This window comes from Olea europaea, chromosome 11, assembly GCF_002742605.1.
Source record: "Olea europaea var. sylvestris chromosome 11, O_europaea_v1, whole genome shotgun sequence".
NCBI classification, from domain to species: Eukaryota; Viridiplantae; Streptophyta; class Magnoliopsida; order Lamiales; family Oleaceae; genus Olea; species Olea europaea.
The window spans coordinates 25,855,188-25,867,443 of NC_036247.1; the positions used below are offsets into that span (position 1 = coordinate 25,855,188).

At 32.2% G+C, this 12,256-nt stretch overlaps 1 protein-coding gene across 1 annotated transcript; it reads right to left on the reverse strand.

Moving 5' to 3' along the window:
• Positions 1–6,817: 6,817 nt before the first annotated feature.
• On the reverse strand, positions 6,818–11,333 carry LOC111403868 (probable calcium-binding protein CML49). The gene is made up of 4 exons (XM_023032504.1): positions 10,767–11,333; positions 7,537–7,583; positions 7,266–7,441; positions 6,818–7,157 (listed from the first exon to the last, which is right to left on the reverse strand). Exons 1-4 carry the CDS (start codon positions 11,269–11,271, stop codon positions 7,034–7,036), a joined length of 852 nt encoding a protein of 283 aa, XP_022888272.1. The 5' UTR covers positions 11,272–11,333; the 3' UTR covers positions 6,818–7,033.
• Between the last annotated feature and the right edge of the window lie 923 nt (positions 11,334–12,256).

Here is a 12,256-nt window from a genome sequence, read left to right on the forward strand (position 1 = left end):
TAAATTATAAAAGGCCGGACGAATTTTAAAGTAAATTTTTGTATCATGCCATTCCATGAAATGATATTCCCAGGAATGAGTGGATTTAGCCATTCTTGTTTGCATTCCTTTAAATTGTGAAGGAATAGATACAATCAAAAAGCATCAACAAACATGCTTTCGTGATTGTTCATTTCACAAAGCATCAAGAAGGTCTAGACATGTTCATGAGAATTTTCAATTAATCTTCTAGAGAACCTGATGTTCTGATATTTTTAAACAAATTGATGATACCGGGTCAAATGTGGAAATTGGCCTGCCCAAAAGGTGGATATATAATAGTTGGTTGCACATGAGTTAGGATGAGATTCGCATAATCCCTAAGAGCTTCTCCACGATTAGCAGCTGCTCTTAGTGAATTGTGTTGCTCTAGCGGATCTAGTGGTAATTGAATTTGATCTTGATTTTGATTTTTAGCCATTTTTCAGTTTCTCTCTATTCTTTTGTTTGTTATCTAAAAGTTTTTTTGATTTCGAGATCCAATGGTAGGAGCTCGATTTTTCCAAAATCTTGTATAAACTACTAAAAAACAAAAAAAAATGAAGAGATTAGGTGTGTTATTAATAACCTAAAATAACGTAAAAGAAAATTCAAATTCTATGTAAACTAATAAACTCTAATTAAATACTTTATTTCCCAGTGTCAAAAAATTGTTTCTGCGAAACCTGTAAGCGTATAGGATCGTTGACAAGTAACAGAATTGATGAGTTGAGAGTATCATCCCGAAAGGAAATAAATTCAATTCAAGTTTACTATTTATGTATGAAATTCGAAATATGTAACACAATTGAGAGATTTTTTTATTTTATTTATGTTAAATTATTTAAGAAAGCGGCAAAACGTATTTTTATATCAAGTTATGGATGACTATATTGAATTTAGAATCCACCTATTGATACCTATTTCAATTCTTGAATTGTAATCTAGTTCCGTTTACGTGTTCTTAACAATCAATAAAGCTAATTTATTTAACTTTTTTCTAAGATAAATTAATTTTATCCTAACCAGACCTATAACTAGACCTAAATCTATTCCTAGCCTGAATTTGAATGGTTAGAACTCATTAAATTTTAGATTATCTATATAATTACACAAGTGGTACATGTTATACCTAACATCTATTGCAAATATGTTAATTTTACCGCTTTCTAAACTTAGTCTCCCAACATCATAATAAGCAAAAAATTATCTAATTAGTGGCCAATCAATTAAATAATACAATGGGTATGCAAAATTAATCAAGAAATACAAGAATTAAACTAAATTACTAGTCTTAAATTTAAAACAAATAAACAGCAGAGTTTATAGAAAACGATCTAGTCTAGCATGATTTAAAATAAATTACAAGTAGAGATCATGAAAAGAATACAAAAGACGTTGATCTCCCAATCCAAAGTTGAATTTTTCAATTTCTTGATGTAATTGGACTTAAATCCTTGCTAGGTCTTGATCTTCTCTATCAAAAGTAAGAAATTGACATCTTGTTCTTGATGAATTTGATGTTATTATTGTATATGACGGGGCAAAAGACAGTTCTACCTCAATGTGTAGCCCTTGTTTTGTATTTATAAGAGATAGAAAATTGGACAAAATCATGTCCAATTTAGCTTGAAAAGAGTTTAAATCGTGAAATAAAACTACTTATTCATCTAGGAAAATGGACTCTGTGTGTGCGTAAGCTTAACGCCCAAGCGCATACCATTGATCTAAATAAATCTCAGGTTGATAAAAACAATGTACCGCGTGTGCGACATTAATTGCTAGCAAGCGCCAGTTTGAATCGCGACGTCCATGAATAGCCTTCGATATTTCGATCATAGCTTTTTTTCGATATCTGATTGAGGTGATTCAAAATGCACTGGAAAGATAACTCGAAGGGCTACAATTCTTTTGGAATAAAATTTCTCTAATTCGAATGTTTGCTGTACGAAAAATGGATCTTAGGTAGAGACAAAATCTGGAGCATATCTTTTTCGCCTATAAATTAATTTGTGAGAATACTTAGGCTTTAGTTTACTCCTTTGACTTCCAATTACATCCAATTGATCAAATATGGCCTTTAATCATCATTTAATGGTCCGAATCAACTATTGGATGTTTACACTTTGATCCCCGAACTTTGGGTTTCTTTCATTTTTGTCATTTTTCATTCATTTTTTCCAATTCGACCAATTTGCCCCACATTTTACCTAACGAATAGATTTAACACGTAACTAAGCTATAATTCATTCAAATCACTAACAAGTACTCCAATTTAATGGCCTAGATAAGTGTATGTACACTTATCAAATCTAGCTATAACTATTTGTTTAGAGGGTCTTTTGGATATTGATGCATTTCTCAATGTGAACATAAATTCACTAGTAGATTTTGAGCCTTTTACACCAGATATTCAATTGGCATCATTATACCCTTCAATGACTACTGGATATTCGGTGTAGTACAATCTATCGCTATAAATATATCCTAAGTACCTTAGTAATTTTATTATTCCTTTCCAGTGGTCAACTCTTGGATTACTTATGTATCTACTCAGCTTACTAAATATGTAGGCTATGTTTGATTTTGTACAACTCTTCAAGTACAACAGACTTCGAATAATCTAAAGTTCTCTACTTGAGAGACAAATTCACCTTTAGTTTTAGATAGATTTTGACTTATATCTATCAGTGTTCTAGTCATGTCATAATCATCATTATTAAATTTTTCCATAATTTTGTCCACATAACATAATTGGTTTAGAACGAGTCCTTCTAATGTCCTTGAAATTTTAATTCTAAGTATCATATTAGCTAAACCCATATTTTCATGTCAAATATCAAATTTAACATATTTTTAGTGGATTTGATCATCTTATCATTACTACTAATGATAAGTATGTAGTCAACATAAAGACATAAAATGATCTAATTGATTTTGGTGTCTTTGACGTAAAAGCATTTGTAACACTCATTGATCTTAAATTCACATTCCATCGTAACATTATCAAAGTTTTCATGCCACTATTTGGTTGCTTATTTTAAGCCATGCAATGACTTCATCAAGTTACAGATTTTCTTTTCCTGTTCTGGTGATAAAAAAACCCCCAGGTTGCTCCATATCGATTTTCCCTCTAAATCTCCATTCAAAATGGCGGTTTTAACATCTATTTGATGTACTTCAACATTTTTGCAAAGCTACAATTGCAAGTATTATATTAATAGATGTTATTCTCATCATGGAGAATATGTAACAATATAATCAAGGCCTTCTCGTTGTCTGTAATATTTTATCACTAATCTAGCCTTATGATTCTTGATAGTTCCTTCTATTTTCATTTTCGTTTTGAAAGTTTATTTGTAGCCTAGTGGGTTTACCTTCTGGAGAAAGATCCACTGGCTCCTAGTATGATTTTGCAAAATATAATTTATTTCACTTTTAATGCCCATACGAGCACGAACCAAAGGAAGGTGCCAAGCCGAAGTGTACAAATCTCATAGGACAACATCTGTGACCTCTTTTCATTAAGGTCTTTTTGAAGAGTTCATAGCTTCTTGAAAGTTTTGAGGTTCACTTTTTAGCATATAAATCAGAAAACTAGGACCATAAGATTTTTCGGTCCTTTCTCTTTTGTTGCATCTTGGTTCAACCTTATCTTTCTCTTGTAGTTATTGGTCCGCTCTATTTCTAATCATAGTTGCATATGTCATTTTAGAAGAGCATGCTTTCTCTTTAGATCTATATGAAAATATATGTTTAAAGAATGAAGCTTCTCAATTCCATTATCGTAATGTTGTGTATGTCTAGGCTTTTAAACTCATGAACAAGAAACTGGTAAGCACTAATATTTTATGCATAGCCAATGAAGATGCAATCTACAGTTTTCGGGTCTATCTTCATCTTCTTTGGTATTGGGATAACCACTTTAATAAGACACTTCCTCACTCATAAGTATTTATAAGGAGACTTTCTTCCTTTTCATAACTTATAAAAGGTCTCTTTTTCTTTCGTAGCACCTTATTAAAAAGGTAATTTGTCGATAACATAGCTTTCCCCCACATGTTCTGAAGTAATCCAAAATTTACTAGCATTGCTTTCATCATTTTTCTAAAGATACGATTTTTCGTTCAGCACATCATTTGTTGAGGCGAATAAGGTGTTTTGATTTTATGTATAATTTTGTGTTGTGCACATAATTTAACAAATGTTGCTTCATATCATCAACTTGATCACTTTTTAACACATTTATTTTCTTAAAGCTCAAGGTCGTGCTCACACAAAAGTTCATGGTTTGATGTACAATTCAATCCGTGATTTGCAATCTCTCTAGGAGCACGTGAAGAGAACCTCTATACAACACATGATTACATCATTCCAATAAAGTAGTCTTTGCTTTCATGAACTTCCTGTGTGGGATAAATTTAAATATGGTTTTCCCTCCAACACAAACCATTTTCCAATGGTCCACTTTAAACTCCAATTTTTCATTCCCCCAAGCATCAATTTTGGCAAGTAAATATATGATTTCGATGTTCTCAAAATATTGCCAAAATTAGCCCATATATGTACATTTTCCAGTATTTTATTAGCTACTACACAATATTATTTATGCTTCACACTTTTGATACATTCAATCTTAATCCACGTGCTAAATTTGAGGTTTTAGGGACTTATGCCAACTTCGAATATAAGGCATCTATAAAAATTTAAAATATATAGCAATGAATAATACTAATTGTTATTAGATAAAAATATTCAAAGTTATAAAAAATGATAATCTAAAACTTTCAAATATCTAAATTAAATACTCTTCTAGAGTTTCTTTTTATAGAAAATCAACGATTATACTATTAAAATCAATCTATTTTAGAATTTCTTTTTCAATAGACACCATGGTCAACCCATTTAACCTTTCTTATGATATTGTCATAAGGTAATACCTTTTGGGCTAAAAAACAAGGGGCTACGTACTAAAGATTAGTGAACAAAAAGTTCGCCGAGCCAATAAGAAAAATGATAAAAGTATCATCGATGACATGCTTGTGAAAAGCCTACAAACTGAAGGCCATTTGAAACATTTGAAGATGCTTTCAACATATTGTGAAAATACAAAATAAAACACAATCCACTTAAATGCGCTTTTGGAGTTAAATTCGAAAAGTTCCTCGACCACGTAGTCAATCGGTGAGGTACATGTTTGGTATCGATTGAAATCTAAATTTTAATTTAAATCAAAATTAATAATTAATTTTAATAACATATTTTATGAAATCATTAACTTTTTAACTTTTATTAAAATTTACTAAAAATTTGAATTCAACCCTCACCAAATAGGAGCAAAATCACAATAGATTTGAATTTATTTTTTTTTATTTTCTCTTACTCTATCTTATTTTCTCCCTCACACCTTTTACCAAAATATTAATCCTTCTAATTTTCAAAATTTGTTTATAATTTTTCTACAAATTATCACATCTACTACAAATTTTCACTTTTCAATCAAATTTTCAATTAATTAGAACCTAAATTTGCATTTCCCCCTATCCTATTTGAGTACATAGAATGTGTCTGAACTAATTATATCAAATTTAACTTTTATTTAACGAAGTGCATTTATATGATTGAATATTGGTTATATGTTTTTCCTTTCAATCACTTGAATTGATTGTTTGTATTAAATATACTATAATTTTTTTAAACGTAAATATGAATTTTCTTATAATGTGCAGCAAATTATTAATAAAATGACTATTCGAAATCAAATGGATGAAAGTTATGAGCAAAATATTAATGAAGAAATATTTTTTAAATGTAAATCTACATTTTCTCGGATAGGTTCTGATAACCAATTTGCTGACACTGTGTGTCAGATCTACGGTCAACTTTAAATCATTCAAAAACCAATAACAAAGTATTCAGTTTGTGCAGAGTTTGATTGTATCCCCTAACTTAAAATTTTCTGCATCCGCCCCTGTTGACAAGATTTAGACCCTCATAAAAATACAATTCCCTACAAAGGCTGAGCAAGCATTTCAAGCTTTAAAAGACCATCCAGAGGAGCCCCTGTTAGCAAGCATTTTAGGCTTTAAAGTTTGAATGGGATAGTGCGTCAGTCTTGTAAACTGTCTGTAGTTTGATTCTGCATGATGGATGCACTCGGGGGAATAATTGTAGGGGTCATCTTTATCCTAAAGAACAAATAAATTTCAAAAGTAATCAATATTAATTTCTACTAAATTTTTTTAACATTCATTTCCTTCAGTACGTTATTTTGTCACTGCAGTTTGACTAAATTCTCTTGTCTATTTACAAATTTTACTAAGTATCTTGTTTTAAATTAGGTGCTGAAAACACCATTAATAGTATTATTCTTGTATACGTTTAATATATGTTGGCATGCAAGATGCTTATAGCTTCAATCAAATGCTTTCCTCCCATAACTCTTGTAAATGAATTAAATTTAGTACATGGAAATCCACTCAAACGTACCTCTCTCAATTCACCGTGGGGTTTTATTCTAGAGCGATCTACACTTCGGAACTTGAACTTCATCATTCATCTCAATTAAAACTGAAGATACAAGTTGATGGTAAGGCTTTTAGTATTTCACTTCAAAACTACTATATTTAGAAAAGAAAAATTATTGGTGTACATAAAACATGTAAATAGGGTTGTCCAGATCTGAGGGTTGACACCCCTATGTAAATATTTTATGTACACTAAGCACGACCCTCTAGGAAAAGATGAACAAGTCTACAGTAGCAACCCAAGAAACAAAAAGAACGGAAGGATTCAGTGAGACTAATTGAAACTAAACAGAAAATTTATCATATTACTTAAACCGAAATTACAAGAAAATAGCACGAGCAACGTGCGGAATCTGGCGGCACCAATAACAATATATAGCATCATGGTCTTACACGAAGTCGCTCACCAGTGGCTAAAGTCGCATGGGGAACCAAATACAGCAAAACAAACAGGATATTCGAGGATTAAATGGAGAAAACCACAACTCTTAAGCAATGAGGAAAGGCAAAACAGTTAGCATAAAGGATTCATAAGTGAAAGTTGCTGAGCCAGAGTATGCAGTGTCCTTCTCCTTAAATTTTTCAGTCAGTCCCGAAACAGTGAGGCAACACCTGGTGGTAGAAAGGGGTAGAACACAGAGAGAAAATTAGTATAAATGTCAGATATACTCACCGTCACATAACATGGAATGTAGCATAAAAGATATAGGTCAAACATACTCGATGAAATTGTCGTATTCAATAGCCTTGTTTTTCCCACCACTTTTATCAAACTTGGAAACCAGCAAATCCAAAACCATAGGTGATACCGAAAATCCAAGGCTGAGAAGAGCTTCTCTTAGTTCTGCCGAATCAATTTTCCCACTCCTGTCCCTGTCAAATCTCTCAAAAATTGCCTACAAGAATGAAAAAGATAATAAGATTGGATGGATACACAGGGAAATTATTTATTATTATGAAAAGATCAAAGTAAAATGATTTTGGAGTTTACCCTCCAGTTCTGAAGACTATAATGAACTTGAGTGTATTCCTTTGGGCCTGTTTAAAAGAATAGCAACAAATCAACACCACAAGAAGAAAAAGTCACGAAAAGAGCACAAATCCAAATAAACAAACAGATCAAAAGGAAACTATCCCATTATCTCTTCCACAATTCAGCAACTCGTATGTAGTTCAAACTATAATGGCACTACTTGTTAACACCAAGCAATCAACAAAGCAAATTTCCATCTCGAAATCAACCCCACAATCAAATACTGAGTTACATTTTCTTCATCTTGCTTATGAGATTATTGAGCACTAGGCTCAGTTTCTTCTTCTTGTTTGTGTGATTATCTACACTTCAACCAAAATCAATAGAACAAAAAGAATGAAAATGCCCATATACCATCCCAAATAACACTAACTTTTTTCTACAACTGCATCTTAGAAGCCCTAAAGGCGTGTAGAATCTTGACAATCACATAAGTATTACTTCATACCCTTGCCAAGTCTTTAATTTACTAATTCAAGGCTACTCCATTGAAGTGTCAAGGCAATTGTCACAATTAAATGATATGACATCTTCCTTCTGAATGGCGGATAACGGGGGAGGCAGGCCTGGGCTATAGCCCAGTCTTGCCCAAGCCATAATGAAATGCCTGGGAATGGCTTTAATATTGCTAACTCTTTAACAGGAATTTAAGAGGCATGTTTCAAATAAAGATTAAGTTACTTGTACATAAAAGTGATACATAAGGGGTTACATAAACTGATATGGAGGGAAAATATTAGATGCAGAACTTGTTTTAAATTGACATATGATAAAGTGACAAGTTGTATTATATACCCCATTATGTAAAATTTGATGTACATGTAATAAGGTCCTTCAAATAATATCCATGTATTCTACTCTTTGGATCTTTTCCATGATTTGAGTCGGTCAATTGTTTATTCTTGGATTAGTTAAATTAGGTTGAATTGTTGGATTTGTTGTGGGATTGTAAATTATTTTTGAATTGTTAGATTGCTGATTTTTTTTTTCACCTTTTAGATTTTAAATTATGGAGAATATCTATGCTACAATTTTTGAGTTTTAAGCCTCGGTGAATACCTAATTGTATAAAGGTGGGATCTTTTCCCCCTCAAAAAACCAATTAAATTAAGCTTGAGTCAGACAAATTAGTTAAATTACAGCTAATTTAGTCAATTTTGGTCTTATTAAAATCTAATCATATGTACCTAGATGTATTTTTCATATACTTTTTCGTCCTCAAGTTAATGTATTATATTAGTTTACACATGTTGAGGGTTAAAGTTCACTATGTTCACATAACTAGATGTGTCATGTGTGTTTACTTTTAAATAAATATAATTTTCTCCAATTATCGATGCTTATAAAATTTATATTAGTAGCCCACCGTAAAGTTTAATCCTAGCTCCGCCCTTGCTTCTGATGCATGGATTACCACTTCCAGTGCATCTTCTTTAGCTGGGAATGGACTAAAAAGCATGTAGAAACATCGCTCTTAAGGTGAACATCCATGCACAGATTCATCTACAAGTTACTGGGTAGAACGCATCGATATAATCAACTGAAACACGAGAACTGTGGAAATGGATCCTAATTTTCTCAAAGAAGTCCGAGTTCCTATTTAGAGCTATGTGTTATATTGGCCCTCCTAATTCCCTGAATCCCATTTTTTGCAAATAGTGCTAGTATGCATACAAAAATTTCATTCCTAAGTTGATGGTTTTGTCTAAAGTTCAATAATTTAATGTAAAATATTGATCCATAAAATAATCAAATTCTTTAATAAAAGTACATTCCAAGATTTAACCAAAGCAAAATGTAGAGATAAAGTAACTGATGGCATCTCCCAATCCTAAAAGATTACCTTTAAAAGCACCACCAAAAGACTATCTAAATACAAGATGCGCGTTTAGAGCCCGTTTGATTCCTATTTTTCTAAGAGAGAATGAAAAATATAGTCATTACGGGACCCAACACAAGAGATAGAAAGTCAAATATATTTTTCATTTTTGTGGTCAAAGAATAGGAATGAAACGGCCCTTAATGAGGATTTTAATACTCTGCTTTTTAAATTATTCAAATCATATTTGAATTGATTAGTCATGGACATATAAAAAATATTAAATAAAAGATGATGAGAAATTAATAAATGTTTACTGAAAAAATAAATAAAGAGCCAAAATTAGGAGCATGTTTGGAGTGTATAAAAACTTCTCCTCTAAATTTAAAATTGGTCTCTAACTATTATGGATAAGATGCTGTTTTTATAGAAGCGGGACATGCAATGGTAGTTTGAGGCAATTATGCATTGTGGTCAAGTGTTGGGACAGTTCCAACCCAATCTGTGAAAACTGAGCCAGCAGTTGGGGGTGTCAACTCCTACCGTGGATTGGTATATATTCTAAGTGTTGGTGACTTAGAATATGTAGAATAATAGATGCACCGTTGAGGCAACAGATAGATTTGTTGACTCTTCACATTTTGGTACTTGTGTTTCTTTGTTTTATAAAAATAAAGTTGGATGGTTCTCGTAAATCCTGTTTCTATTTTAAGTACTTCAATATTCTAAATAATTAGTTACTCTTTACCTACTGAACTTTGCCATAGGTTACTATGAGCAAATAGTACCCGAAAGTTAAGTACTTCAATATTCTCAATAATTCTCCTGTTTTCAATACCAAGAAGTGCAATTACAAGTTGTTGGCTAGCAGATACGAGAAACTTCGCGCCACTGCAGGGATTTGCTGAAATTCGAGTCCGACCTGTGCTCTAACATTTCAACCCAAATGCTGAAGTTCGCAACCACCACAACTCCACTTTTCATGCACAAAATTAAATATTCTACAACCAAGAAAATAAAAAATAAAAAAACACCACTGCTGCATTATTGTATAGTATTTCATGCTTGTACCCCCAATTTCATACAGAACAGATTCTAATCGTCCCCATCCCTAAAACTATTAGCTGCATCTGGGTTTGATTTAAATGTTTAGAAATAAATTAAAATGATCTTCAATATAGAACGTGAACTCAACTGTAACTCTACAGATTAGGGTTTCATTTTATGATCTCAAATTCTAATCATTTCATGAGGCGTTTTTCAGGCTCGAGCATCGATTAATCTTTGGTAGGGTCTAGGAGACTTGTTCGGGTCAAAATTTTTCTGTTAGAACATAAAGATGTGGGGGGGAGAGAGAGAGCGTGCATACCGATCTTTCTGATGTTGGTGTTGGTGAAAATGTACATGAGAAGATGGACAGTCCTCAAGCTGAAGCTCTGATTGTACGTCGAAAGCGCCTTCTGGAGCTCCTTATCGTCAATAAACCCACTGCCATCCTGGTCAGCCATCTGGAAGCCCGCTATCACGTTAGGGTCGGTGCCGGGAGGGAAAGCAGAGGGAACGAGAGCAGCAAAGGGGCTTCCGTACGGCGCAGAGGGTGGCGGAGGATAACCACCGTAAGATTGTGGTGCAGGCGCACCATAGGGGGCAGAGGGCTGAGAATAGGAATTATCTTTTGGTGGTTTGTGGGGGGCGGAGGGATTGTTGTATGGAGGAGCTGAAGGGGCGGAGTAAGGGGTGTAGGCAGAGGATTGACCTGTCTGTGGTGGACCTGGCGGTGGCGCACCATATGGGGCGGAGGAATATGACTGAGAAGAAGGTGGCGCACCGTAAGGGTAGCCAGAGGGTGGTTGATGAGGGGGGTAGCCTGACATTTTATATTTCTCTGCGTTTGACGAAGTTCTGAGTGCTTGCTAGCTGTTATGTACGCGGAACCCCTGCTAAATAAATAGGTCATTATTCTCGGTTTAGGGTAGGAGATTCTGTTAAATTTCCAATTATGTTACGCGTTCTCCCTTTTCTGTTTCTTTGAAAAAAAAAATATAATAATAATAATAATAATATATTATTATTATTATTATGTTAAATCCACTTTCCAATTATGTCACGCGTTCTCCCTTTTCTGGTTCTTTGAAAAAAAAATATATAATAATAATAATAATAATAATAATATTATTATTATTATTATTATTATTAATATTATTATTATTATGTTAAATCCACTTTCCAATTATGTTACGCGTTCTCCCTTTTCTGGTTCTTTGAAAAAAAATATATAATAATAATAAAAAAAAATAAATATTATATTTATTATTATTATTATTATTATTATGTTAAATCCACTTTCCAATTATGTTACGCGTTCTCCGTTTTCTGGTTATTATTATTATTATGTTAAATCCACTTTCCAATTATGTTACGCGTTAATAATAATAATAATAATAATATTATTATTATTATTATTATTATTAATATTATTATTATTATGTTAAATCCACTTTCCAATTATGTTACGCGTTCTCCCTTTTCTGGTTCTTTGAAAAAAAATATATAATAATAATAATAATAAATAAATATTATTATTATTATTATTATTATTATTATTATGTTAAATCCACTTTCCAATTATGTAATGCGTTCTCCCTTTTCTGGTTCTTTGAAAAAAAAATATAATAATAATAATAATAAATAAATATTATTATTATTATTATTATTATTATGTTAAATCCACTTTCCAATTATGTTACGCGTTCTCCCTTTTCTGGTTCTTTGAAAAATAAAAATAATAATATAATAATAATAATGCCCCGGAAATTTCAAACAATTACAACCTTTGGATGACCATGAGTAGTTTGTCAA

Coding starts and splice junctions, on each gene's coding strand:
- LOC111403868 (XM_023032504.1), bottom strand. CDS start 11,271: ATGTCAGGCTACCCCCCTCATCAACCACCCTCTGGCTACCCTTACGGT. Junction 7,584..10,766: donor CACCAACATCAGAAAGATCG/GTATGCACGCTC, acceptor TCTTTTAAACAG/GCCCAAAGGAATACACTCAA. Junction 7,158..7,265: donor GAATACGACAATTTCATCGA/GTATGTTTGACC, acceptor TTCTACCACCAG/GTGTTGCCTCACTGTTTCGG.